We start from the raw sequence: 27,290 nt of genomic DNA on the forward strand, positions 1-27,290 counted from the left end.
TGAATTGAAAATGCATATCTCTCAAATATCATTCAATTTAAATACAGCACATCAAGATGGATCAAATTTGATGTCAATGACCATCAATGCATCTTCTCTTTCAGAAAATGTCTTACCACTTACACATCAGCTTGTCCTGGGGCTCAATGCAACAACTCTGTGCCTTATCTACTCCTAAAAGGTCTATATTAGTAACTTACACAAATAATATACACCTTTTAGGGCTAGATATGTTACAAAATTGTTCCTTTATGGGTACTGCCTCAGTCACAAGCTAAAGGTATGATTTTTCACATTCTTTCTGACAGTGAAGATGCACAATATTTGAAGCAAAAATCTGTATCAATACAATTTTTGGTTAACAATGACTTTTCCTCACATAAATCTATCATATGGGTTTAGAGGACTCAGACTGTGGTACTTTGATGTGATTTCAGGATCTTGACATCTAAAGCACCCATTATGGAGAATTGTGCAGTATTTCTTCATTCGAGTTCAATGCAAGAAAGTACGGAGCCCCTAAAGGGACAAAGCGATGGGGGAAAAATTATGAGATGGGAGGAAAATGTATATTTCAGTGCTTTTGCATTCACACCCAAATGTTTTGCGTTCCCCTGAGAAACTTTGCTTTCACTCGTACACCTTTTGAGTTCTTTGCAAGTGAACACAAAGTTTCTCAGGGGAACGCAAAAGTTTTGCGAGCGAACGCAAAGTTTGTTTCTAGGGAGAACACAAAAGTTTTGCAAGCATATGCAACGTTTCTCTGTCAAACGCAAAGTTTTTATGGGGAACGGAAAAGTTTTGAAGAGAACGGAAAAGCATTGACATATTTTTTCCTTCCCATCTCATATTTTTCCCTCACCATGTCCCTTTAGGGACTCCATAAGAAAGAAAGACATGTTTTTTTTTTTTGAGTGAACTATTCTTTTAAATTAAAAGCAAATATGTTAAATTCAGTATGTTTTTCCTTGCAAAACTAAATTTCTAGAGCTAAAGTGACCTACCAAAGTTATTTTGATCCTGTCGATCTTCTTTTCCTCTAAATTAGTGAGGTTTCAGAGTCACAGAGTAATAGTTTTGCTAGTTCTTAATAACCTACGGCGTTCTTGTCATTCTTGTGCAAACGTTTTTTCCAGTAGTTCTCCTGAAGTAATATTGCTACAAGTTTCGCGGCCGTCCAGTGAAACCCGTACACTTAGAGACCCAGTGTTGTCTTCATACACAAATCTCAATAGGAGTGGTCATCATCACTTTGCTCTTGTCTTGGCGGTTGGGCGACGGGCTTTTGGAGGACTCTTCCCTTGAGGAATGTGGTTCGGACAGGATGCTACGTTTGAGGGGGGTGGGGCGTAGACAGGAAGTGCCTGAAGGGGGGGAGGGCTCTGTGTGTCTGTGGGCGGAGCAACGTGAGGCTCCTCCCCTCGGGGCCCTACAGGACGCTCTGCGGCGATGATGATTCAGCAGGTCGTATTTAAGGAAGTAAAACACCTCTTTAACGCCACAGCGTCGCTCCGGCTCCAACGCCAACAGCCGGCCGAACATGCGTAGCGCATCGTCAGAGAAACGCCTCCACTGGGAGGGAACGGCTCCTGGAGGACACGCCCCCCGTTGCCAGCGCTGAAATTCGGAAAAGAATGCGTCGCTAGGCAACGCCGCTTCCCATGGGAAGTTTCCCGTGAGCATGCAGAAGAGCAGAACTCCGAAAGCCCACACGTCCTGGGTCGTCGCCACGACGATGCCATCCGAAACCGAGGCCTGGCACACCTCGGCGGCAGTGTATGGGATGGTGCCGCTGATCCGCTTGATCCGGCTGCCCGCCCGCCGTGTCATTCCCAAATCTGCCAATTTCACACGCCGGCACTCGCGGTCGAAAAGCAGAACGTTTTCTGGCTTGACGTCACGATGGACGAGACTCTTGCTGTGCATGAAATCCAGAGCCAAACCCAGTTGCTGAACACAGCGTTTGACCATCTCCTCCGGCAGGCCGGCCTGAAAACACACGGGAACACAAGAAGGCACAGTTTAGAGCTGAGGAGGTTTAGAGAGTATATACAGTATAAGCTCATAATAAGGGAGGAAGTGGAAGTGTTTTCTATAATCAAAAGCAGGATCTCACGGCCTGTAGAACTCCACAGATGTATGCACGATTAACATAGGCTACCTATCAATCATAAAGTTATACAAATATAACTTCCCCCCCTTCTCCCAAAAAATAGCACAGAATATATAGATTCTAGATAACGGATACATACAGATAGTTGCACTCTAAAAAATGCTGGGTTGGTTTAACCCAATTTTGGTTCAAATATGGACAAACTCAAACATTGGGTTAGAAATGTAACCCAATGGCTGGGTTTGTCCATATTTGACCCAAAACTGGGTTAAAACAACCCAGTATTTTTTTTTTTTTTTGTCTGGATGACATGAACAGTACAAAAACCACACTCTAAAAAATACTGGGTTGTTTTATAATAGTATAAAACAACCCAGTATATTTACGGATAACTAAATAATAGTATATTTAGTTAAATCTCACAAAGAACATGTCCAGGTCTTAGTTTACAAACAAACAAACAAGTACATGAATAAATACTGTTCAAAAGTTTGGGTTCGGTATGAATTTTTCAAATGTTTTTGAAAGAAGTCTTTTCTGCTTTCCAAGACTGATCAAAAATAGTCAAATTGTAAAATATTATATACAGTTTAAAGTAGCTGTTTTCTATTGCAGTGTATTGTAAAATGGCATTTATTCCTGTGATCAAAGCTGAATTTTCAGCATCATTATTTTGGGTTGAAATATGACCCAACCATGTGACAAGCTGCGTGTGCATTCAGGATTCTAACATATGAAATACTGATACAGGTGTTAATATAAGGCGCAGTGATATACCTGAGGCGGGATGATGTCGAACAGGTCTCCCGCGGGCGCGTACTCCTGGCCGAACACGTAGCTGTCCTCCGTCTCAAACAGGACGTTCAGGACTTTGATGATAAACGGACTGCAGCCCAGAGCCGCCGTCAGACTGTACTCGCGCAGGAAACTACGCAGCTTCGTCTTGTTCTTACTCACGTACTTCAGAGCCAGTTTAGTTCCTGCCAATACACAAAACAGCGATGAATGAAATATCATGGTGCGCCAAGACCTCTATATTTGAGGAGCATTTTTGGAGCTTGACAGTGTCCACCTACATTCACTGTATGGAGATTCTGCAAAACAGTTTGTTTTGGTTCCACAAGAAAAGAAAATTGGGAACGGCACTGCCACATTTCCCTAGACTCACCCTGTGTCCGATGCACACACAAGTCGACTTTGCCGTAGGTGCCCTTTCCCAAAGCAGCGATCAGCTCATACTGCTGTTCTACCTCTGAGGCGGAGAGAGACGTGATGGACAGCGCCTGCATGTCCTCGACCGGAGCCCCGCTCGTCTCACTGCCCCGTCCCGCTGCGAGAACACCCACCTGGGCACTGAGAAACACACACTCATTATCTCACATGCACTGACAAACTTATTTCAAGAGGTGCGTCCTGGGGCCAGATTCACACAGCTAAGAATGGTTTTCTTGCTTAGTCATTTTGTCTCGTTTACCAGTAAAAAATCTCAAAATTCCTAAATGATTTAAGATATTAAACCCCAGTTTCACAAACAAGGTTTAAACCGAGTCCCAGACTAAAATGCAAGTTTGAGCTGTTTTAACTGAAAGCAACTTGCACTGACATTTTTTAAAATATGTCATTGCCATTGTTTTGTCTCAAGATGCACACAAGTAATGTTTTTTTCTAAGGCACGTTTATAAAAGCTTCTTAAATGTCCTTATTGAACTAAAGCCTAATCCTGGCTTAATCTAAGCCCTGTTTGTAAAACCAGGCCTTTATATCTTAAGTCATTTTGCTTCTCAAGTAAATATATCTTGATTTTAGGAATGTTTAGATACTTGAATTGGAAAATGTCAAAAAATACCGAGTAAGAAAATGTTTTCTTTGCAATGAATGCACAAATCTCTTAAGAGAGAAGTTAAAACATGTCTTAAGACGTTCTTAACCGTCTGATGCTGTTTGGTCATTTTTGAAAGAAACTTTTTACGCTTTAGTTTTTTAGATTTTTTTTTTTTACTTCATCGGAATGATACGCAACTTGGTAAAGGTTTTGGCACTTGCTGTGTGAACACACAAAAACATCATGGACATGATTTGAAAAGGTTAAATGGTCCTCAAAAAAATAGTCACACTTGTATTGTTCGTGGTCAAAAATGAGCGCATTGGAAATGAATGGGAGACGAATTTCATCTAGTGGAAACGTTTGGTGCTGCGGCCAAACTAAATCTCACTGAAAGCTAAACCTCAAATTCGGAACACAACTCGTGTAGATATATTTTTAGAGTAAAACATGTTTTGGAAAATATATATTTCATATACAATTTTAAAATAGTATTTTTATGCATTTTTCATAATAATAAACTTTAGTTCCACTTTTTTCACTTCAGCAATTATCTGCCAAGTGTCAAACCAAACTTAAGTCTGTGCTACAAAGCATTCAAGATGTACCAAAGTTCAAGTTGGAAATTTCATTTTCAGGTCTATGCTCATAAAGTGATTAACAGGTATTAAATGGATCATAACTATTCCATAAATATAATTTGGTACCATAAAATCCACTAAAAATAGAAAAAAAATGGGTCATTCAGTTTTCTTGGGAAGAAAATAACAGACTTGGTGTTATCTGATTGTATGGCCATTCTTGTTGAAGATTTGCTGATCAAAATCTCTTCAAAGGTCTCTTTTTTGTGTCGTATGCAAATAACCTTAATAATAATAAGCATGCACACTATTTTTGGAGTCATGTTTTCTGATGTGCCATGTATTTTAAATGGTTATTAATTGTGGTCCGTTGCATTCACAGTCGCCCCCTCGGTTGAAATCGTGTGCGTGCGTGCGTGTGTGTGTGTGTGCGTGTGTGTGTGTGTGCGTGCGTGTGTGTGTTCGTCACCACCTTTCGCTCCCGTTAGCGACGGCCCTGCTCGCTTGCACTGATGCTTTGACTCTGAGTGGCAAAGTACCGGTATCATGTGAGAAGAACGCTAAAGATTAATATATAGAAGTGGCGTCCCACTTCAAGCACTGTTCTTAATAATGTTTTGTGAGACCGGCCCCTGGTGAGTAACTCTCTCCTGGTGTTATAGACCTCCTTGATGACGTCTTTTGTCGTTTTCTCTGTTTATTCTTCTGTCTCTAACGCTCGAGTCCTTATTTCCCTCCTTTTGTCAGCACTTCTGCACCTGATTTGACGCTCTCCGACGAAGCAGTCAAATCTTAGTAAATATTTCAACAGCAGCAAAGGGCACAAACTGAATCCCGGCCCTGACGTCTCGCAGAGCTCACGGGAATAAAGCAGTGACCTAGAATGAGTCCTCATGTTATCAGCATCATGCATAGTGACAGCGCAAGACCCTCCGCTGAGCATCACTGCCACACAACACCAGCAGACGACCTTAAGATGACCTCTCAGAAGTTGTGATGTGCCGGACCCCTGCTATCCTGGACACTTTAGCCCCTAACTGAGAAACAAATGAGAAACGAATTCAGGAACATCTAGAGGTCATTGTCTACCTCGGCTAGATACCTGTTATTTTTACTGCATTAACCCACCTGTCGTTCTCTCCCGCCCTTCATTCTGTACCTCAAACCGGTTGAGCAAAGAGAATCTAGGAATTTCCCTTCCCAATTTCAGTTGAATTGGCCACAACACACTTGATATTGAATTGGAATGACAGGAAAATGTTTTTTCAGAATGACAATTGTAAGAAATGCACTTTAATCTTACAGAACACAACAACAAAACGAGCTGGAACAGAAACTTTCCATTTTTATTAAACTGCTTGATGTTAATTAGCTCCATTTTGAAGACTTTGAAGTCAATTTTATATAGAAAGAAATAGCCCATATATTTTGTGTATGACTTGAGTTTGCTTTCTCTGATGCACACTGAAGGAAATTTGATGTAGGATTTATTTTGAAACAATTTTCTCTCAGATTTTGCAAGAAAATTTCACAAATAATAAGAAAGAAATGGCGAGTAAAACATTGAATTAAACATGAAATTTGTAAGTAGTGTTTTCTTGTAGAAATGTTCGCTAATAATCAGTTTAATTTACTGATATATAACTTTGCACTTTTTGCAGTGTCTTGAATGCACGTTACTATAGTAAATCATAATTGCCCCACTTAATAAATGGGACAATCTGTTCCTCGTTGAGCCTAAATTTTATCCTAAGGTCAACACCTGAAGGTGACCTTTGACCCCTCACAGGTCACATTCATTAAATACACAACATTCTTGCTTATACTTACAAACATGCAAACTCATGTTTACAGGATTTATTTAAATGCTAAATGCATCAGCATTACAGAAAATAAATCACTTCTGAATTAATTCTCATTAAATTCTATTCCTTTTTTTATTCATTGATTCATTGATTTATTTATTTTAGCATTTTTTACTACCCTCTTTCTCCCCCTTTATTTCCTTTCTTTTTTCACCTTATTCAGTACTTCACATGCTTTGGCGATATTATAAATGTTAACAAAAACGCCTATAATATCAGACTCTGGAAACATCAACAGAAATGCATGAATACATGCGTGCCACCAACAGTGCAAAACAAACAGTTGCGAGCAGCAAGAGCCCTCGGCAGTCTTCAGACAAAAGAAATCAATACACACATCACAGAGCGCTGACCTGATGAAGGAGATCTCCAGGACTCACCTGCTGGTGCCCTCTCTCTCTCCCTCATGTTCCTGCATCCAAACGCCGCGTCTACCCGTTCATTCCCTTCAGAAAAGCATGATCTTCAATCACAAAGAATGAGTTTCCTCAGCGTTCCTGAAGGACGTCTGGCTCAGAGCTCTGTCACACACACACACACACACTGCGCTCTGCTCTACATCCTCAGCTTTGCTTTCCAGTCCTGCGCTCATGTGGAAAAATCACAGTCCTGTTCAGTGTTTCCTTTGTGAAGGCTCTGCTGGAGCACGAGGAGAGAGGAGCTTGTGTGTGTGTTCCGTCATCAGTGATGTACAGTGTGTGTGAGAGAGAGAGATGAAGGGGAGGGGGGTGTATCTGTGCGTGAATGACCTACTTCATTGCGTTCGCGCTCCTGGATGCTGGAAGAACGGCGTCTGTGTCTCGCAGCATCCAGGGTCCTTTAGGGATGCGAGATGTGCTCATCCAATGGCCTGCGTTCACATGATCACAGGACCCCTCGAGCCGCCAGCGTCCCAACAGCCAGGCTTTGTTTTCACCCACAATTTAATGCAGAACATCAAACCTATTTTTAGATCTTTTTCGGTCTCATTCTGTGACATTTAGGCACATTTTTCTCCCAAGTTCTCATTCCTGTAATGTGCACAGTGTTTTTTTTTTTTTGTGTGTGTATCATGGAGATATTCATATTTTTTATAAATATTTTGAATTAGTTTTAAATTTTAGATTTTATGGTTTTATTTCAATTTTAGGTAAAGCTTTTAATCATTTTTATTAGTTTTTGATTATTTTTTTTTATAGTCGGCTGAAATGGAAGTGATTGTCTTTTCTTCCCTATTGTGACGTACACTCACCTAAAGAATTATTAGGAACACCTGTTCAGTTGCTTCAATGCATTTAGGGGTGTGGTCCTGGTCAAGACAATCTCCTGAACTCCAAACTGAATGTCAGAATGGGAAAGAAAGGTGATTTAAGCAATTTTGAGCGTGGCATGGTTGTTGGTGCCAGACGGGCCGGTCTGAATATTTCACAATCTGCTCAGTTACTGGGATTTTCACGCACAACCATTTCTAGGGTTTACAAAGAATGGTGTGAAAAGGGAAAAACATCCAGTATGCGGCAGTCCTGTGGGCGAAAATGCCTTGTTGATGCTAGAGGTCAGAGGAGAATGGGCCGACTGATTCAAGCTGATAGAAGAGCAACTTTGACTGAAATAACCACTCGTTACAACCGAGGTATGCAGCAAAGCATTTGTGAAGCCACAACACACACAACCTTGAGGCGGATGGGCTACAACAGCAGAAGACTCCACCGGGTACCACTCATCTCCACTACAAATAGGAAAAAGAGGCATCGTTTAAATGCCACGGCCTACCTGAGCATTGTTTCTGACCATGTCCATCCCTTTATGGCCACCATGTACCCATCCTCTGATGGCTACTTCCAGCAAGATAATGCACCATGTCACAAAGCTCGAATCATTTCAAATTGGTTTCTTGAACATGACAATGAGTTCACTGTACTAAAATGGCCCCCACAGTCACCAGATCTCAACCCAATAGAGCATCTTTGGGATGTGGTGGAACGGGAGCTTCGTCCCCTGGATGTGCATTCCACAAATCTCCATCAACTGCAAGATGCTATCCTATCAATATGGGCCAACATTTCTAAAGAATGCTTTCAGCACCTTGTTGAATCAATGCCACGTAGAATTAAGGCAGTTCTGAAGGCGAAAGGGGGTCAAACACAGTATTAGTATGGTGTTCCTAATAATCCTTTAGGTGAGTGTATATCCGAGTGAAACGGCTTCTCGAAGAAGAACAAATGTGGGCGGGGCTTGATTTTGTCTGTGGGGAATTGATTGGATTTGTGGTTTGCTATTGGTGGATCTGATGTGAGTGACAGGTTGTCCCGCCCTCATCACCAGTAAACACATCATCAGAGAAGAGATGTTGCTGCAAGAGGGAAGGGAAGTTATTTAAAGATTATGAGGCACATGAATTTAAAAAATAATTATGTGCACAGATATTTTATAATAAACGCTGCAATATTCCATAAAAACAAGAATTGTCAGTTTTTATGTCATGGTGACTTAAAATATATCTATAGGTTTTATAAATTATTTCAGTTTTTCATTAGATTCTCATTAATGTAATACAATAATGAAAAATCATGTTTATTACTACTATTAAATGCAGCACAACAAATATCATCACGATGCATCAAAATTTCCCATTGACATTCATTGTTTAGAATGTTCGTTATTCAAAACCTAACCGACCACAGTGACATCATTGTGATATTTACATACTGCATTGTGATTGTTTTTTCTTTTATGATCTAATATAGTGTAACAGTCGGGGTAACGAAGTACACTTGCATTTATGCATTTGGCAGATGGTTTTATCCAAAGCGACTTACACTGCATTCAAGGTGTTAAACCTCAGCCTAAAAAGAACATTTCTGGAAATGTAATCTAGTAAAATAACACTGACGTTTCCTCGCATTCACAAGAATGGAAAGAAACCATTTTTGACAACCTTCTGGAAGCCCAAACACAGAGTAATCTCACCTCTCCGCTGTGTTACGCCTTCCTTTCTTCTCATTACGCTCTCTCTCATCTTACAGCGCACACTTTTTGTCCTAGTTTAAGTTGCTGTCTCCTCACTTTATCCAGGTCGCATGTTTTTTTTTTGGAAACACTATGTCTTATAAAATATGGGCTTGAACGTGGAATCCTGCTGCAAATGTGTGCCCAGTACGCCCATATTTATGCACAATAATTATTTAATAGTAATTTAATAATATGACATAACATTGTGAGGTAACCACTTTGGCATTAATATTGTGCATTTGTAAACTTATATAAATAATACTAATAATTACATTGAAATATATAAATGATTACAAAAAAAAATTATTGTTATATATAATAATTAATTAATTATTAATTTAGTTATTAATTAGTAATATAACTATTATCATATAAATTCATATTATATAATTATTTATCATATATACATATATATTAGTTATTATGATCTGCCACCTTTATTAATATAAATAATAAACAATTATAATTACAATAAAAATATAAAGTTGAGAGTATACATTATTTTTTTGAACAACAATAATAATAATTATTATTATGATTATATTTTGTAATATAGTTTATAATATATAATAAACTGTAGTTATCTATAAACTGTAATCACATATTTAAAACAATTTAAAATAGTAATATATATTTATGATATTATGTATAATATAATATCATACTGTTATTAATATAATATTAATATCAATAAATATTATTATTATGTACCACCATTATAATGTTATATTAATAATAGTATGTAATTTTTTTAAAATAATACCTATATATTATTAATATAATATTAATTATTATGTGCCACCTTTATAATAATAATAATAAGTATTATTATTATTACAGGAAAAATATTATGTATAAAAAAGGGGAAAAAATGCACACCTTGGCTCCAAAAATGTGAACAAATATAATAGACTCACACACAGGTGGTAACGTTTCGAGCACGTAGGCTCTTCGTCAGGAAAAATATAATGTAAATACCCTTATTAATAAACATAAAACAAATCTTTTATCAATGTGTTCAAGCCTGTTTTGCATGCCGGTGCACATGCTGGAGCGTCAGCGTCACGTGACTCTCTCTCCACAGAGGCCTGTTGTCTCAGTCTCTGTCTCTCGCCCTGACGTCCCTCCTTAAATGAAATCTGTATATGAAGGAAGATTTCTGGTTTACATACTCGCTTTTATGCATTTGCATCTCTCGAGAACATTTATGAAGAGACATGCATGCCTCCAACACAATGCCTTCTTCATCTCCTGCCTGAGAAGCTCTTCAGTTCTGAAATGAATAGAAAGACAAACTGTGAAGTTCCCGCATTTCATGCTGAATGTCATTGCCATGTTTTGTTGTTTAGATCTAATTAGATGAAAGGCCTTAATTGCCCACCTGAGCTTTGAGTGACAGGCGCTGAAGTTCATCAAATGCATCTGTCATGCGCCTGATGGAAACGTCAGCACTGACCTTTGTGTGTTCTACATGCATTTGTCAGCGTTAATGTTTTCCTCCAAAATCAATCCGAACAGCTTGTGCAGAAGTAAAACTACTTGTTTGATTGTGAAACGCCCATTCAAAGCAGTCCGATATTAACTATAGGGAGCCGTATGAGTCATCTGCAGTTCTGAAGTGACTGAGGATCTAATGTACACAACCCTGATATAAATATCTGCACCCTTTGAGTGCGTCATTGTGAGGCAGAGGATGTCCTGCAGGCAGGAGCTTCATCTCTAGAGAGAGAGAAAGAGAGAGAGCTTTGTAATAAGGTCACTCGCTCTCTCTTTCAGAAACCAGACGCCACTTCAGTCTCAGATCAGGTGTGACATAAATCAGTCCTGATTGTGCGACTACAGATATGAACGAGCTCTCAAATCATGTGATTTGTTGAGGAGAGGTGCACTATTACGGTGATTAAAACTACAATACTGCCTTGATGGTGATAAAACAGATCCTAAGCAATTTGAACAAATTAATTTTGAAAATAGGATTATGCACTTAGTTCAATAAATAGTTTAATTTATGTATGACTGACAAATATGCATCACATTAAGTTTATTAGTTTGTTTATGTTGAAACTAATTAAAATGAATGGAAATTGTATATGCAATTAAAATATATAAATCTTACATTTAGGCCTTTTTTTAATGGATGTGCAATTTGACCCATGCACAGCACATTTTTCGAAAAAAAGGTTAACCAGTCGAAAATACTGGTTAACCTATGTTTTTCTTGAAAATGAAAAGTTTTGACATTCTGAGGTGTTGTAGAATAAAATTCTACATGTATTAAATTTCTTTTCCAATTTAATTTGGAATTTAATTTATTACTGGCAGGAGCACAGACCCAAAATAAAAAAAGGTTTTATATTGTGCGCGCACACACACACACACACACACACACACACACACACACACACACACACACACACACACACACACACACACACAAAGCATTTAAAATACTGTTTATAATATTGTGATTTTTGGTGAATTGGTCAATTTGACCTATGACCTTAAATGTTAAGTTAACAACTTGTAATTACTTAGGTAGAAGATTCTATTGTGTTCGATATTTTTTAAGTAAAGAATGTTAAGTGAACTCATATATTTAAGTACAACAAAAGTTGGCAAGTTGGATTTACTTAAAGTTTGTTGCAAAAATGCTCAAATAATTTTTCAGTGTAGAACAATGCGATAAACCACAGAACACCTTAGAAACCGCACAGCAATCATGGTGGCACGTTTGGCACGGGCAAACGCTGAAGGAGAAGTAAAAAATATAGTTTTATTTGCTCTCTGGTGAATTCGGCTGTCTCTAAATTGGATTTTATTTTTCATGGTCTGGTCATTTTCAGTTGAACTCTCCTCTTCCCGTTTCGGCTTCTAACAAGATGCGTCTTGACAGACGGTTGCTACATCCTAATTTAACATCTTATTTACAACAAAAGAGGAAACTGCTGCCCTGGAACCGATTGCTCGAGGGTTTTTGCCTGTTATTTACAGCTGGATGTGGGCTGTTTGTTCTGCCAGTGCTGTCTAGTGATGGCCAAGGGAAAGAGCAGAAATTGGATGGGAGCAAATAAGAGACTGGAGGGCGTGACAAGGGGATTTCTGTGTAAATGACAGTGGTATTTCTTTCGGCTAAAATGCTTGGTTTGTTTACACACAGCAGAGAAGTGGTGGGAAAAGAACGATAGAGCTTTGGATGCTGCCATCTAGTGGTTCAGAAAGAGTATTTAAAATCTTAAGTTACCGAAGCCTGGCAGTGGGACGTACGATTCATATGAACGAATCGGTTCGTTTGGACAGTTAATTTTAACGCAGTGTTTAACAAAATGATTCATCAATTACTTTGCGTCCTCACTGTAGAGTACAAAGAAGTAGCTATTGTAATTACATACGCCAGGCTACTGCAGTTTAGAAGAACTGTTTTTGATTAGGTTATTTAAATTACGTTTAAATTATGTCTTACTCCGGAATGTTCTCATTTAGTCGAAAGAATGACGAATAATTCCTACGATTTATTCATCAATCAAACATCAACACTTGGTCCACACCTTCCCACGGCAAGGCAAAATTATTAATTCAAATCTCTACTCCATTTTTAACTAATGTTATAGTCATGCAATAGTTATAGAATTTCATAATTTAAAAAAGGCCAGCCTAAAAACCTAACTTTTGATTTTAAAGGTACAGCAATTATTTTGTTTCCACTTAGAAATGAATACTTGTATAAAAATAATACTAATAAATGCTTACAATTATGAATTCCTGCCCAAGATAAAGACTCTGGTCATTTCAGTCGCCTTGAAAAAGCTGTTTCATTCTACATGAAGGGTGGTCTCTGGCCTCATGGCGGCTGCCATTTTGAGATGATAACACTTGGTTATCGAAACTTTCAGTTGTGGAATAAATCATGGGTGACAGACACATATTCTAATGAACAGACTAGACTATTTCTACCATAGAAATCAAAAACTTTAAAAATAAAAAAATACATTCAAAGCCTCCAATCTAACTAAAAGATAAAATGAAGTCCAACCCAACCTTTTTTCTCATTGAATATCCCGAGTGAGTCACTCGGAAGCACGTAATACTTTGGCAGAAAAACAGGTTGTAAACATGTCATGTGAACATTAAAGTTGCTTGCATTCACCATTGTTTGAGCCAACATTGTTTAAAGGTTGTTCACGCAGAATGTATTTTATGTGCAGGGCAGGTGTGTTTGACCATTGTGACTTTTTCAGCATTTCACACATAACACTGCATTCTAAAAACTTGTTGCTTAAGTAAAAAAAAACCCTGCATTTTTAGACCTTGTGTTTTTCATTCCACTGCCATGCAACTCATTTTTATTAAATACAACACATTGTGTGTAAAGGGCCTCTCAGGCTGGTTTTGATGCTCAAACAACAAGGCTCCCGCAATGTTTTCATAGCAGCACACAGAAAAGTTTTTGCAAATAGAAAGTTAAAAAATTACCTCGCTGATGGCACAACGTTGTGAAAACTCTGTCGTGTGATAAAATCTTTATTTTTCAGGTAAGACGAAATCAAGTCAAATTTAAAACTCATTAAATAGCATTATCTCACAGTAATATTATTTTCCTGAATGTTCTGTGGTCCTGCTGGGCATGTCAGTGCAGATCAGCAATAAAGCCGGTGTCCCCGCGCAGGTGCTGCTCCTGGAGGGGCGAGGGCTCGACGGGACCCTGATCCTGTGTCCTGTCTGAGAGAGCGAGAACAATTCCATTGGTGCATCTAACCTGTTTGAGCACAAGTGATGCACGCTCATGGCATCATCAATTAATTATTTTTGTGAAATATTTAGGCTTTTCTAGCTTTCTTTAACCTTGTGAAGTCTGACATACGAAATAATAATAGTCAAAAATGTAATGGAACAGTTTATTAAGTCTTTAGACCAAAAAAGGTTTGCATATGTGCTTTTTTTCCCCTTTTTTTTTTTTTGAGTATCATATTTTGATATATCAGGTTTTTATGGCCCATATAGGAGAATATGAAGCTCATATTTGAGAAGGTAAAAAAAACAACAATTTTATTCAGAGGCCCAAACTGAGCAAAAATATGCAGATGGTCCAGATGTTGTTATTTATATGGCTAAAAAGTATTATGAAAATCTGACAGCTTGTAATGTAAATCAGTGAGATTTTATACCCACTTACATAAAATGTATATAAAAATCGGTTGTTACTCTATTTCTCTAATAATAATAAAAATAATAAGTCTCAGAAAGATGATATTTAAATGCTTAGTTTTATGATCAGAGCTCTGTATATTTTATTGTGGAGAGTAAATCATATAATGCAATGCAATACAATGATGATTGAGAGATGAACAAATAAATCTTCCCCAAAAGCCTGATGTATCATATTTGATACTCACATTTTAACATGATTTTTCTACAAAAATCGATGTATGGATAATCAAGTAAAGTTGCTTCCGTCCAATAAATGTTGAATACTAACAACATAAAATGTATTATAACATTTACTTTATAAAAATCAGTGCAGATTTCATAGTAAAAAGACGTGAACCACGACCTGAAAATGGACAGTTAATTTTACTAAAACGCCTTTTGATTGCTATAAACTGTCAATCAGACGACATGTAGTAGATTGTGTGCAACAGGTTTTTCAGCAAGTTTTGATCATGTTGATCATTTAGAAGCCTTAGACATTTGCATATAAAATATTACACAGTAGGCTTCATAGGGCTAAAATAAATGACACATTCAGGCATTTTTAAAGGCTGGGACACACCAAGCCATGTGCTCCAAGTTTTTTCGGTGTGTTCTGCACAGTTGGCTCTCGTCGGACGCCATTCGGGTTTTTTGTGCAGATTCAGCATGTTGAATCGCCGTCGGTAAGAGAGAGAGAACTCTGATTGGACGTTCAGCTTAGCGAACGAGTCAGTGCACGAGAATAAAAGCGAGCAAAGACAGACAAATTATGGGTATAAGGCTGTTATAATGTTACATCATTTACCTGAGCATTTGAATGCATGAATATTTTCATAATAATATGAGCTGCCTGGAATAAAGAAAGTAATCAGCATGATATTCAAAATGCAAAGCTAGTGCTGCTTTGTTTACGTGTGTATATCTGCAGTCCTAGTTTTTGGTTTCCCTATTTTGAATGACGAAAATAGACTATTGATACCTGCTGATATTTACTTACACACAGATGCAGAACACATGTGCTATTTGACAGTCACCTTTAGTCCTTTTGGTGTGTTAAAGTGCGCTTTAACACACCAAAAGGACTAAAGGTGACTGTCAAATAGCACATGTGTTCTGCATCTGCTTTATGGCCGAGATGCAGCCGACAACACAGTCAGCTTTCGTCACCGCTAGTTCTTTGACGTTGGCTTGGTGTGTCCCGGGCTTTTGTGACTTAAAGCTGTTGCGTCCACTTGAGCCTGTGTGTCCTGTCCACCTGAACCTATCAGATGAGCTGAAGAAGTGCATGCATGTCTCACCTGTTGTTGTCGCCTCATAGGAGATGTTGTGTTGTGTTAGGAGCGATCGTAGCCGTTCTATCTCTGCTTGCTCCTGTTCAAATAAACAATAGTTAGTTCAAAAGTTAACAATAGATGCGAAGACTATTCATTTCAATATTTTCTTTTGAAAGTAAGGTTAGAGATTGGGCTGCAAGTTAGCTTGGTTTTGTTTTACATTCTTTGATTTGGAAGCCGCCCGCGTTCCTTCTCCAACTCTCCCTATTTTTCTTATATTTGTAAGTGCCTGTTTGTTATCTGTATTTTTCTTATTTTCCCATACTGTGTATATGTCTGAGGTGCGTTTTTGTCTTGTTTAAAGCTACCTCCTATTGTAAATATTTATATATATATATATATACACTCACCTAAAGGATTATTAGGAACACCTGTTCAATTTCTCATTAATGCAATTATCTAATCAACCAATCACATGGCAGTTGATTCAATGCATTTAGGGTTGTGGTCCTGGTCAAGACAATCTCCTGAACTCCAAACTGAATGTCAGAATGGGAAAGAAAGGTGATTTAAGCAATTTTGAGCGTGGCATGGTTGTCGGTGCTAGACGGGCCGGTCTGAGTATTTCACAATCTGCTCAGTTACTGGGATTTTCACGCACAACCATTTCTAGGGTTTACAAAGAATGGTTTGAAAAGGGAAAAACATCCAGTATGCGGCAGTCCTGTGGGCGAAAATGCCTTGTTGATGCTAGAGGTCAGAGGAGAATGGGCCGACTGATTCAAGCTGATAGAAGAGCAACTTTGACTGAAATAACCACTCGTTACAACCGAGGTATGCAGCAAAGCATTTGTGAAGCCACAACACGCACAACCTTGAGGCGGATGGGCTACAACAGCAGAAGACCCCACCGGGTACCACTCATCTCCACTACAAATAGGAAAAAGAGGCTACAATTTGCAAGAGCTCACCAAAATTGGACAGTTGAAGACTAGAAAAATGTTGCCTGGTCTGATGAGTCTCGATTTCTGTTGAGACATTCAGATGGTAGAGTCAGAATTTGGCGTAAACCGAATGAGAACATGGATCCATCATGCCTTGTTACCACTGTGCAGGCTGGTGGTGGTGGTGTAATGGTGTGGGGGATGTTTTCTTGGCACACTTTAGGCCCCTTAGTGCCAATTGGGCATCGTTTAAATGCCACGGCCTACCTGAGCATTGTTTCTGACCATGTCCATCCCTTTATGGCCACCATGTACCCATCCTCTGATGGCTACTTCCAGCAGGATAATGCACCATGTCACAAAGCTCGAATCATTTCAAATTGGTTTCTTGAACATGACAATGAGTTCACTGTACTAAAATGGCCCCCACAGTCACCAGATCTCAACCCAATAGAGCATCTTTGGGATGTGGTGGAACGGGAGCTTCGTGCCCTGGATGTGCATCCCACAAATCTCCATCAACTGCAAGATGCTATCCTATCAATATGGGCCAACATTTCTAAAGAATGCTTTCAGCACCTTGTTGAATCAATGCCACGTAGAATTAAGGCAGTTCTGAAGGCGAAAGGGGGTCAAACACCGTATTAGTATGGTGTTCCTAATAATCCTTTAGGTGAGTGTATATATATATATACATTTCACCTTTTTGTAAATAAAACAATCGATTGCAGTTCAGTAGAGGTGTTTATTTGCCTTTACTCCTCACCTAGTTATGTTGTCTGCAAATGAGTGTTTCTCCCAAATAAATGTTACTCCCCCTATACCCCTTGATTAACCATCTCAGGGGTCTCGTAACACATGCTGACAGCACTAGCATGACTAAAGCTGAGCGCAGTACGTCCTGCACGCGTCTCTCTGACCTGTTTGCACTGCTCCAGACTTGGATGTGTGAGGGACGTCGTACTCTCCTCTGCCTTCTGCTGCTGAGCTCTTCTCAGGAGACCCGCCTCTTCAAACAGCTCCTTCAGCAGCTTATTATAACCCTAAACACACACATACGCCTCTTATTATTATGTTCTCAGAGGCATTATACCAGTGTGTGTGTTTGTTGTCACCTGTTCTGTGAGGAGATCTTCATATCGAGCTTGCGCAATTTCATCCCAGTCCTTCTGTAATGGCTCACTCAAAACTGGATACACTGAAAAAACACACAAATGCACAGTGTGAGACTTGGTACACTGTAGATAGAGCCTCAACTAACTTTCAAAGGTCCCTCAGGATCACATACAATAATTTAAAATAAGACAAAACAAGCTAAAAACAACAATAGTATCTGAATGATACTAAAATAACACTGCGGTTAACTGACCTAAGAGGGAGTGTGAATGGCAAACCAGTGGCGTCTCAAACGTCAGTGAATAAACACACGTCTGCGGCTCTGAAACACTCGACAGTTTACTGCTGTTCCCACAGACCAGGAGAACCTGAATAGAGACACGTCACCATTTACTGGCAAACAAAATATCCATAAACTCACATTACAATTAACACAAAGATAGTGTTCATGGGAAAAAAACAAACCTTGGTCTGTCTGTTCTTGTTTCCACATGAATCTCCTTCTCGCATCCACATGCCAGTAAACGTGTTGTTCTGAATCTCCCATTCCTGCCAAATACTACACATACACAGTGATTTTAAATAATGCAAGCTTAATTAAACAGAAGAAAGCAAAATAGAAACTTTTATAAAAGATCTTTACCCCAATATACCGCTGTATGCGTTCCATCTGAAACTCTGTTCATGCTGAGTCACATTATGAAATGGACAGAATACGTATTTGTATCTAGAAAACACAGAAGAATTAAAAATAGGTTTCTTTTAATTGGACATAATTCATATGCATAAAGATAAAGCAAGTTAAATATGTATATTAAGCTACTACACTTTAAAAGAAAATGACTTTTCAATAGTTTTAAAGCTGTGCAGATGTTACATACAGAGCCTCAATATAGTTGAAGCATTTCCCTGCCAGTCTGTGCAGATGTGAAGGTCCAGACACTGGAGATGGGCTGATCTTTGCCTGCAGTCGGCTGCTCTGAGACATAAGCTGATAATTCAACCTGAAAAATCAAAGGAAGAAGAATATAGAAATTCAGACTATGTTGTTTAAGTAGATCTCATATTTGAAATGAAAATTTTAGAGAGGGTTTGCTGGAAACCTGACCCAAATGTATTAGGTTCCTCAACTATCTTCATCTTCCCTCCTGATATGACAGAGACTGAAACATCAAAAAACACCACATTATGGATGCTGACATTATTCATATTGAACACCCTAAAGACAACAGAGGATTTTGGCAAAAAACACATTAAAACACTTTCAGTTCCACATACTACAATATTGATCAGATTTAATAAAACAAGACTCAATTTATTACACTTACCTAGTGCTGTCAGACATAACAGGCACAATTTTAAATATGCAGACTCCATAACTCTTGAAATCGTGGGAGTTGTAAGTAAAACTACATTTCTTTTTATCTTTCCTCTGTCTGTTCATGTGACACAACCACAACTGAAAACATTACCGATTGGAGAAGATTTGATGTTTTATGAACGTGTGGCTTGCGAAATGCAACAATTATCGAGAAAAGACCTCATATTTAAGAGTTTTAACATATATGAAGATATAATTACATTTAATTTGTAAAAATGGGTCCCTTTTGTTGTTTACATTTAACACTAAGGCGAAATATGCATCAAAACATTCGTGAATGTATGAAACGCGGCGTTGCAGTAAAACAAAAAATATTGTTCTATATTTCCGGGGTGTAATTCTGCCTAAATAAAAGTCCTCTTCCGGTTTTACTTTATCGATTATTATCTGTCTGTTTTGTATAATTTATCCATAGCGTTGAGCATAAAATATTAATTTATATTGTTTGACCTAAACTAAATTAAGAAAATATTAATATTGATGTAATTTAAATAAATTAGCGTCTTTTGTGCTTGGTAACAGTAAGAGCCATGTTTCATTACGTCACCGTGTTTTGGCCTCACGAACCAGCGTGTCAGAATAAGTCTTTGGGATTTTATTTAAAGGCATTTGTATGCCGTGATCAGCGTAAAGTAGATACATTTTTGGTGTGTTATAATTTGTAAGATGGTTAAATAGGTTATAATACAGTCAACCCTTTAAATAGCTTCTAAACACGTCTGAAAGTTGTAGTTTTTATTCCTAAAACAAAAATAAGGTGAATTTCAGATATGCGACGTAAAAAACAGGGTAAATGTGAGCGAGCGGTTCACAAGGGCAAAGACACACGACACAGGATGAAGGGGAAATCATTAGAAACCTTCACAGAGGAGATGCACGAGGCTCTGCAAGGTCTGTGGTTGTCATGCCAGGAAAGATATGTTAAAGGGATAGTTCACCCAAAAATGAAAATTCAGTCATCATTTACTCACCCTCAAGTTGTTCCAAACCTGTATGAATTTCAGTACTCTGCTGAACACAAAATAATATATTTTTAAGGAATGTTGGTAACCAAATAGTTGATGGACCCCATTGACTTCCATATACTATTGAAGTCAATGGGGTTCATAAACTGTTTGATTACCAACATTCTTCAAAATATCTTTGTTTGTGTTCGGCAAAAGAAAGAAATTCATACAGGTTTGGAACAACTTGAGGGCGAGTAAACGATGACTGAATTTTCATTTTTGGGTGAACCATCCCTTTAAGGGAGTGCATTTAACATTGTCATGTTTTTTAAACATATCAGCTCAGATTTATGTCACAAACTGAATTACTCTCTGTAATAAAGCTTGACACACATGAGGTTATATGTTGTCAGTGTATGTGTGTGTTTTTTTTTCTTCAGCCAGTGAGGATGCAGATTCAGGGGCTTCAGGAGGTGTGAAGTTGCCCTGTCCATTGGCCATGTGGGATCTGGGTCACTGTGACCCTAAACGCTGCACAGGACGGAAGCTGGCCAGGAAAGGTTTAGTGCGCTGCCTTCGACTCAACCAGCGCTTCAATGGCCTGATCCTCAGCCCGATGGGAACCAGATACGTTACACCTGCAGACAGGTCAAGTCAAGTCACATTTATTTATATAGCGCTTTTTACAATACAGATTGACTGTTTCAAAGCAGCTTTACAGAGATTACAGAAAAATAATGCAAAAAAGTTGGTTTCCAGAAGAAAATAGCGTCACAGTCCAGCTTAAGGAAGTTCAGTGATGTTTCATTTTTGTTTTAAAAAAGTTTTTAATTTAGTTAATTTAGAGATATATATATATATATATATATATATATAGCCGCTCTGGAGTAAACCGTGATGTCATCATCCAGCTCAGTTCAGTTCTTGTATAATAGTGTCAATGCAGGCAGATCAATATTATTGTTGAATATTAAATTAAATGTTAAATTTAATGTCCCCAACTAAGCAAGCCAAGCCAATGGCAACAAAGGTGAAAAGGCGACTCCACTCCATCAGGTGGCAGAAGGGAGGAAAAAACCTTGGGAGAACCCAGGCCCGGATCCGGTTGACAACATCATGCATTGTGGTCGTGTCTAGGCGCAGGTCCACCATCTGATCTGGATACGGCCCGGATCCGGTTGACAACATCATGTGTTGTGGTCGTGTCTAGGCGCAGGTCCACCATCTGATCTGGATACGGCCCGGATCCGGTTGACAACATCATGTGTTGTGGTCGTGTCTAGGCGCAGGTCCACCATCTGATCTGGATACGGCCCGGATCCGGTTGACAACATCATGTGTTGTGGTCGTGTTTAGGCGCAGGTCCACCATCTGATCTGGATACGGCCCGGATCCGGTTGACAACATCATGTGTTGTGGTCGTGTCTAGGCGCAGGTCCACCATCTGATCTGGATACGGCCCGGATCCGGCTGACTTCAGTAAACCTCGGAATAAGCAGAAAGACTAACATTGACGTAGATGCCATTCTTCTTATGATGTAACGAGTACATCGGGTGTTATAGGAAGTGTCCCCAGCAGCAAATCAGCATTTTAGAATGATTTCAGAAGGATCATGTGACACTGCAGACTGGAGTAATGATGCTGAAAATTCAGCTTTGATCACAGGAATAAATTACAGTTTTAAACAAAATATTCAAATAGAAAAGAGATACTTTAAATTGTAATAATATTTCACAATATTACTGTTTTTTTCTGTATTTGTGATTAAATAAATGCAGTCTTGGTGAGCAGACGAGGCGTCTTTTAAAAACATTTGAAAAAACATACCGACCCCAAACCTTAGCATTATTGTGTAGATAAAAATGAGAGAAAATGTCTCAATTCTTAATCTGTAATATTCTTCATTTCCAGGGAGATTGTGGCACAGGCTGGACTGGCAGTGATTGACTGCTCATGGGCACGGCTTGAAGATACGCCTTTCAGCAAAATGATTGGCTCACATCCGAGGCTTTTGCCGTTCTTGGTCGCAGCAAATCCTGTAAACTACGGAAAGCCGTGCAAGCTGTCCTGCGTCGAGGCTTATGCTGCCACCTTCTGCATTGTGGGTAAGCAGCTCCCAGCTTTAGCTTTCTCTCTCCCTGCTATTGTCATATGGGTTTGTATGTATTATAGCAGTGGTTAAGCATTATGCATTTCAATGGCTGATAAGACTGACTAGAGAGCGTGGTCACAAATGGCCAAATTGATGCTGATATACACTGTTCAAAAGTTTGGGGATTTAGCAAGGTTTATTGGCCAATAATTGGCCATTAAAATTGTTACAAACAAATAAATGCTGTTGTTTTAAACTATATTGTTTACAAAGAATCATAAAAAAAACAGTTTCCACAAAATATGAAGCAGCACAACTGTTTTCAGCATTGTTTATAATCAGAAATGTTTCTTGAGCAGCAAATCCGCATATAAGAATGATTTCTGAAGGATCCTGTGACAGTAATGAATTGCAATACAGGAATAGATTACATGTCAAAATGTTTTTTTGCATTTATTTATTTTTGACTAAATATATTCAGCCTCGGAGGGCACACGAGACTAATGTCAAGAACGTAATATGTAATAATGATAGCAACTGAGATTAAATTGTGCAGATTTGCTGAGATGAAATGGACATTTGTTTGTGTATTGACGTGTATGTGTCTTGATATGATCATGCATCAGGATTTCGTGACCTGGCTGTGCTCCTGCTGAGGAAGTTTAAGTGGGGTTTGGGATTTTTGGAGCTGAACAAGACTCTTCTAGAGCGTTACGCTTCCAGCCAATCCGAAGAGGAACTACTGGCTGTGGAGAAAGAGTTTCTTGGTGAAACTCCTCAGGAAGAGGAGATAGGTACGTTCCAATGGTGCTATTATGCTTTTTTACATTTTCATCTTTCTTTAGTGTGTAATGTTGCTGTTTGAGCATGAAAAAGCTCTGCAAAGCACAAAGTCCCTCCAAAGGAAGTCTCTGAAGCCTCCAAAGTTCTCCCTGAAACACTGTTGAGTCGGTTGAGTTGCGTTAGTAGTGTGTTGAAACTCCCGGTTATGGTAAGGGGCGGGACATTTCCCAAACACAATCAAAGCGGTTGACCAATCACAACACACTGGTCTAGCTGGCAAACAGAGCACATTGTGACTTTTAGAAGGAGGGGAACTAAACAGGGGTGCGTTTCCCAAAAGCCAACTATGGTCGCAAGTTCCGATATTACCAACAACCATTATTGGCTAATGATTCTTTTTGCACCCCAGCAGGGGCCGGTTTCACAAAGCTATTTTAGACCGGTCTATAGTGTTAGACATATCTAAAATTTGCTCATAGACTAATCTAATGCAAGTTAGACTGTTTCACAAAAATAAAGACTGACTTAATTTAGACCAAATAATTAGACACCTTTCCCCCAGGCTAACTTAGGTCTAAGACTCTGTTACCTTGGCAACCAACAGTAACAATCAGTTACATGACAAACAGCCGAAAGCAAAGGGAAAATGGCCCTTTCCAAATTAAACATTTCTTCTTGTTACTACACTCTCCACTAAATTTCCCAAGTAAAATGTCCTTGTAACTGTTATACTCCTCCAACAAACACATATCTCCCGCTGGGGTAAACTGCACTGAGCGGTTGAATGCGCTTACTCGATCCGCCATGTTTTTTGTTTTGAAAAGTGTCTTATTTTACCCAGAATGCATTGCAGTGTAGTCCTACTTAAGATAGTCAGAGTCTTAAGCGCTTTGTGCAACGGTCTGATTTACGGTAGATGTCTATCTGAAGTCTATCTATTATATCTAAGCCTATCTTTGTGAAACCGGCCCCTGAGCATCTCTGACAAACTGGGAAGAGAGGAGCTGCAACAATGTCAAGTATGGGAAAGCTTATTCTAGACCAGTAGACTTTGAAAAAGGGTGTGATAGGGCCTCTTTAAAACAATCAAATATACTGTAAGGGTTTTGAAAATAACTTTGGTGTTTGTTATGTGTGTTTGTGTCCAGATCCTTTCGATGTGGACTCAGGAAGAGACTTTCTGAACCTCAACAGGCCAGTCCAGTGAGACTCTTTTTATAATCATTATGATTCTACTATGAATTTTGCTTAATTTCAACCTGAGAAGTCAGTTTAAGTAATCTGTCTGTTTGTTCTCTCAGGGCTGAGGATGATGATGACAGTGACGAGACATCAGAGGAAGAAGATGATGGTGAGGAGGAAGAACAGAAGAGTAAAGAGGAAGAGGATGATGATGAAAGTGATCAGTAGTCTTGGTTTGTGTAATCTTAAAATGAAACGTTTGGGGAAGGAGGACTATCAGTGACTTATTTAGTAACTCTGACCTTCACTTGACATAAGCAGACTTCTGTTTTATGAGTGTTTGCAAATGTTGAAAGATGGAACTAGTAAGTTAAACAAACCAGAGTAATTGGATACTGTAGTCAAGGTTTCAGTGAGCAATTTCTCCAAAGACTTTTTATTATGTGCAAAATTTGTTCATGAGAAGAATCTTCTCAAACTGTAATTGACACTTGTTTATAAAGCAGAATTAAATGTTTAAAAAATGTTTAAATAAATATTCAAATGATGTTTGCAATATGCTGCATTTGAGTTAAGTTTGCTAGGTGTTTTGCTAATTTGAGTTCCACTTTCTTTAACCCAGCCTGTGTATTTTAAGTTAGTTACATGTAAATCCAGCATGAGCTAGGGAACTAGTTGAGCAGGCATCATGCTATATACTCTATACGAGGGGTCTTCAATCTTAGATGCCACAAACCCTCAAATATGATAAACGAGGGAACCCCACCCTAACATTTAAAAGGCAACTTTATATTTTCATGCATAAAGACCCAATTTATACTTTGAAAATTAAAGCTCCAGTCCGTAACTTTTTTAAGTTAAAAATAATCCAAAATAATTATATTAAAAAAAACTTATTCTGCCAGTGGTCAAAACTATCTGCTTGCCATAGCTAGTTTCAAAACGGTTAGCTTGTAATAATGATTTTAATTCCAGTGGTACTGGTGGGTTTCCGCGGGAAATTCGAGCATGTCTTTGCGTCATTACGTCACACCCGTACACATAAAGAAGGAGTTTCGGCTAGCCGGCTATACTGCGCGTGACGAGATGTTTAGATGTATAGGCTTTTCTCTTATGGCATCCAGAAAGATCCAAACAACAATCATCAGTGTCAACTGGAGATTCAGCAGTTATAAAACCCAAAAGACTTCGTATTTCGGATTTAAGGTGGCTAGAGAAAGAGAATGAAGCCGTCTCATGCGAACACAAGGATTTAAACATCGGCGGGGGTTTTGAAAAGTGCGTGAACTCCGTGTTTTGAAGGGGTTCAAAACGGAAGAAGAGACGGCTTTTTTCTGCTGAACAAGTAAGACATTTCAATAGTTCAATCGTGTAACAGTACGTTTTCTTAATTCACACAGTTATGGAGTTTCCTTTGTTGTGCCTTTCTCGTTTTGCTATTATGGAGAATATGAATTCTGAACTACACAGGTAACCATACAACACATTAAATTTAACATTAGTCACGCAATGCTGATGTGATGTTGTTAACATGACAACATGAACAATTTGAGAACAAAGTAGGCTATAATTTGCACGGTTGCTGTAAATCGCGTTGATTAAATCTAACGAAGCTTATCATGTCGAATGCTTTTTCCCCCTTAGTTGGTCAGAACAAAAATGGATTTTACTTACTTGTTCAGAAGACATTTTCTTATGAAAATTCTTATGTTGTTTTTTAAAAAAAAAAGTGAATCTGTGATTCTGTATGACAGTATCCACACAGCGCGGTGACTGACAGCAGCACTCGCCTCAAAGCACTGTGTTCATCCACGCTGTTTCATGCCGATTTACAACCCACGTAAAGATAATAATTCCGCGAATCACTGCAGTTACAGATTTCGAACAGAGAGATGGCGACAAAGAGGAAAAGATACGGACTGCAGCTTTAATATCATAAACTCACTTTGGTGCTGTATTGTTAGATGTATTAATTATTTATTTACTTTCATTTTTTATTTTAATCTATTCAATGATTTTAATCATGTATTTAGTTTAATTTTATTTGTTGTTATGGTTTACACTGTTTTCTGAACTTCAAAGAAAACAATGACATTACAATGGTTATGTCCATAATATTACCATAAGCCAAAAAAAAAAAATCGTTAGAGTACGTTGTGTTAGTGGAATGTAGGTTTAAAGTAATATAAATAAGGGTGACACAGATCTGCTGATGCACAGTTGCAAAATGCCTTCAATTAAGGGATAGTTCACCCAAAAATGAAAAATCTGTCATCATTTACTCGCTCTCATGTCGTTCCAAACCTGTAACACTTTCCTTCATCTTCGGAACACAAAAGATCTTTTTTTTGATGAAATCTGAGAGCTTTCTGTCCCTCCATTGACAGTATACGCCTAAATTAAATCTGGTCATCATATAAAGCGATCGAGTCTCTTGGACTAAACCGCTCAATTCATATGGATTAGTTTTACGATCTCTTTATGAACTTTTGGAAGCTTCACGGTGGTTGTTGCGTAGCTGTCTATGGAGGGACAGAAAGCTCTCAGATTTCATCAAAAAGATCTTCATTTGTGTTCCGAAGATGAACAAAAGTGTTACGGGTTTGGACCGACACGAGGGTGAGTGATTACAAGTTGCAGCTCCTACAGAACGCTGCTGCCAGGATTCTGAGCAGAACCAGAAAATATGAACATATCAAGTCTTTACACTGGCTCCCAGTTACATTTAGGATTGATTTTAAAGTATTATTACTGGTATATAAATCATTCAATGGGCTAGGACCTCAATACATTGCAGATATGCTCACTGAATATAAATCCAACAGATCACTCAGATCATTAGGATCACATCAGATAGAAATACCAAGGGTTCACTCTAAGCATGGAGAGTCTGTTTTTAGCTATTACCGTAAAACTATTATGCTGGAACCAGCTTCCAGAGGAGATCAGATGTGCTGGAACAGCTTCCAGAAGAGATCAGATGTGCTCCTACAGTCACATTCAAATCCAGA

General features: G+C 38.6%; 3 protein-coding genes across 3 annotated transcripts; 1 reads left to right on the forward strand and 2 right to left on the reverse strand.

Annotated features, from left to right (window-relative positions):
• Window positions 1-1,034: 1,034 nt before the first annotated feature.
• On the reverse strand, window positions 1,035-6,944 carry sbk1 (SH3 domain binding kinase 1). The gene is made up of 4 exons (XM_056269594.1): window positions 6,762-6,944; window positions 3,282-3,466; window positions 2,891-3,093; window positions 1,035-1,989 (listed from the first exon to the last, which is right to left on the reverse strand). Exons 1-4 carry the CDS (start codon window positions 6,797-6,799, stop codon window positions 1,216-1,218), a joined length of 1,200 nt encoding a protein of 399 aa, XP_056125569.1. The 5' UTR covers window positions 6,800-6,944; the 3' UTR covers window positions 1,035-1,215.
• A 6,930-nt stretch (window positions 6,945-13,874) lies between these two features.
• gnptg (N-acetylglucosamine-1-phosphate transferase subunit gamma) lies at window positions 13,875-19,564 on the reverse strand. Its single transcript, XM_056269595.1, has 10 exons — window positions 19,222-19,564; window positions 19,002-19,056; window positions 18,775-18,897; window positions 18,537-18,620; window positions 18,359-18,452; window positions 18,147-18,261; window positions 17,893-17,975; window positions 17,698-17,820; window positions 15,858-15,930; window positions 13,875-14,088 (listed from the first exon to the last, which is right to left on the reverse strand). Exons 1-10 carry the CDS (start codon window positions 19,268-19,270, stop codon window positions 13,997-13,999), a joined length of 891 nt encoding a protein of 296 aa, XP_056125570.1. The 5' UTR covers window positions 19,271-19,564; the 3' UTR covers window positions 13,875-13,996.
• Window positions 19,565-19,649: 85 nt separating this feature from the next.
• Window positions 19,650-24,754, forward strand: tsr3 (TSR3 ribosome maturation factor). Its single transcript, XM_056269596.1, has 6 exons — window positions 19,650-20,165; window positions 20,662-20,869; window positions 22,134-22,327; window positions 22,941-23,108; window positions 24,246-24,300; window positions 24,399-24,754. The coding sequence occupies exons 1-6, from the start codon at window positions 20,045-20,047 to the stop codon at window positions 24,505-24,507; spliced, it is 855 nt and encodes a 284-aa protein (XP_056125571.1). The 5' UTR covers window positions 19,650-20,044; the 3' UTR covers window positions 24,508-24,754.
• Window positions 24,755-27,290: the final 2,536 nt, after the last annotated feature.

Source organism: Rhinichthys klamathensis, unplaced genomic scaffold, assembly GCF_029890125.1.
Source record: "Rhinichthys klamathensis goyatoka isolate OS25496 unplaced genomic scaffold, OSU_Roscu_1.1 h1tg000282l_1, whole genome shotgun sequence".
In the NCBI taxonomy this organism is placed as follows: Eukaryota; Metazoa; Chordata; class Actinopteri; order Cypriniformes; family Leuciscidae; genus Rhinichthys; species Rhinichthys klamathensis.

Bases quoted from the DNA above. Each gene is read 5' to 3' on its own strand.
- tsr3 (XM_056269596.1), top strand. From the start codon at position 20,045: ATGCGACGTAAAAAACAGGGTAAATGTGAGCGAGCGGTTCACAAGGGC. The intron at 20,870-22,133 runs GTCAAGTCAAGT...CTTCATTTCCAG, and splicing joins TACGTTACACCTGCAGACAG to GGAGATTGTGGCACAGGCTG. The intron at 23,109-24,245 runs GTACGTTCCAAT...GTTTGTGTCCAG, and splicing joins TCCTCAGGAAGAGGAGATAG to ATCCTTTCGATGTGGACTCA.
- sbk1 (XM_056269594.1), bottom strand. From the start codon at position 6,799: ATGCAGGAACATGAGGGAGAGAGAGAGGGCACCAGCAG. The intron at 3,094-3,281 runs GTGAGTCTAGGG...GTGTATTGGCAG, and splicing joins GTGTGTGCATCGGACACAGG to GAACTAAACTGGCTCTGAAG. The intron at 1,990-2,890 runs GTATATCACTGC...GTGTGTTTTCAG, and splicing joins TCGACATCATCCCGCCTCAG to GCCGGCCTGCCGGAGGAGAT.
- gnptg (XM_056269595.1), bottom strand. From the start codon at position 19,270: ATGGAGTCTGCATATTTAAAATTGTGCCTGTTATGTCTGACAGCACTA. The intron at 18,262-18,358 runs GTTTGTTTTTTT...GTCTCTATTCAG, and splicing joins ACAAGAACAGACAGACCAAG to GTTCTCCTGGTCTGTGGGAA. The intron at 17,821-17,892 runs GTGACAACAAAC...GTGTGTGTTTAG, and splicing joins AAGATCTCCTCACAGAACAG to GGTTATAATAAGCTGCTGAA.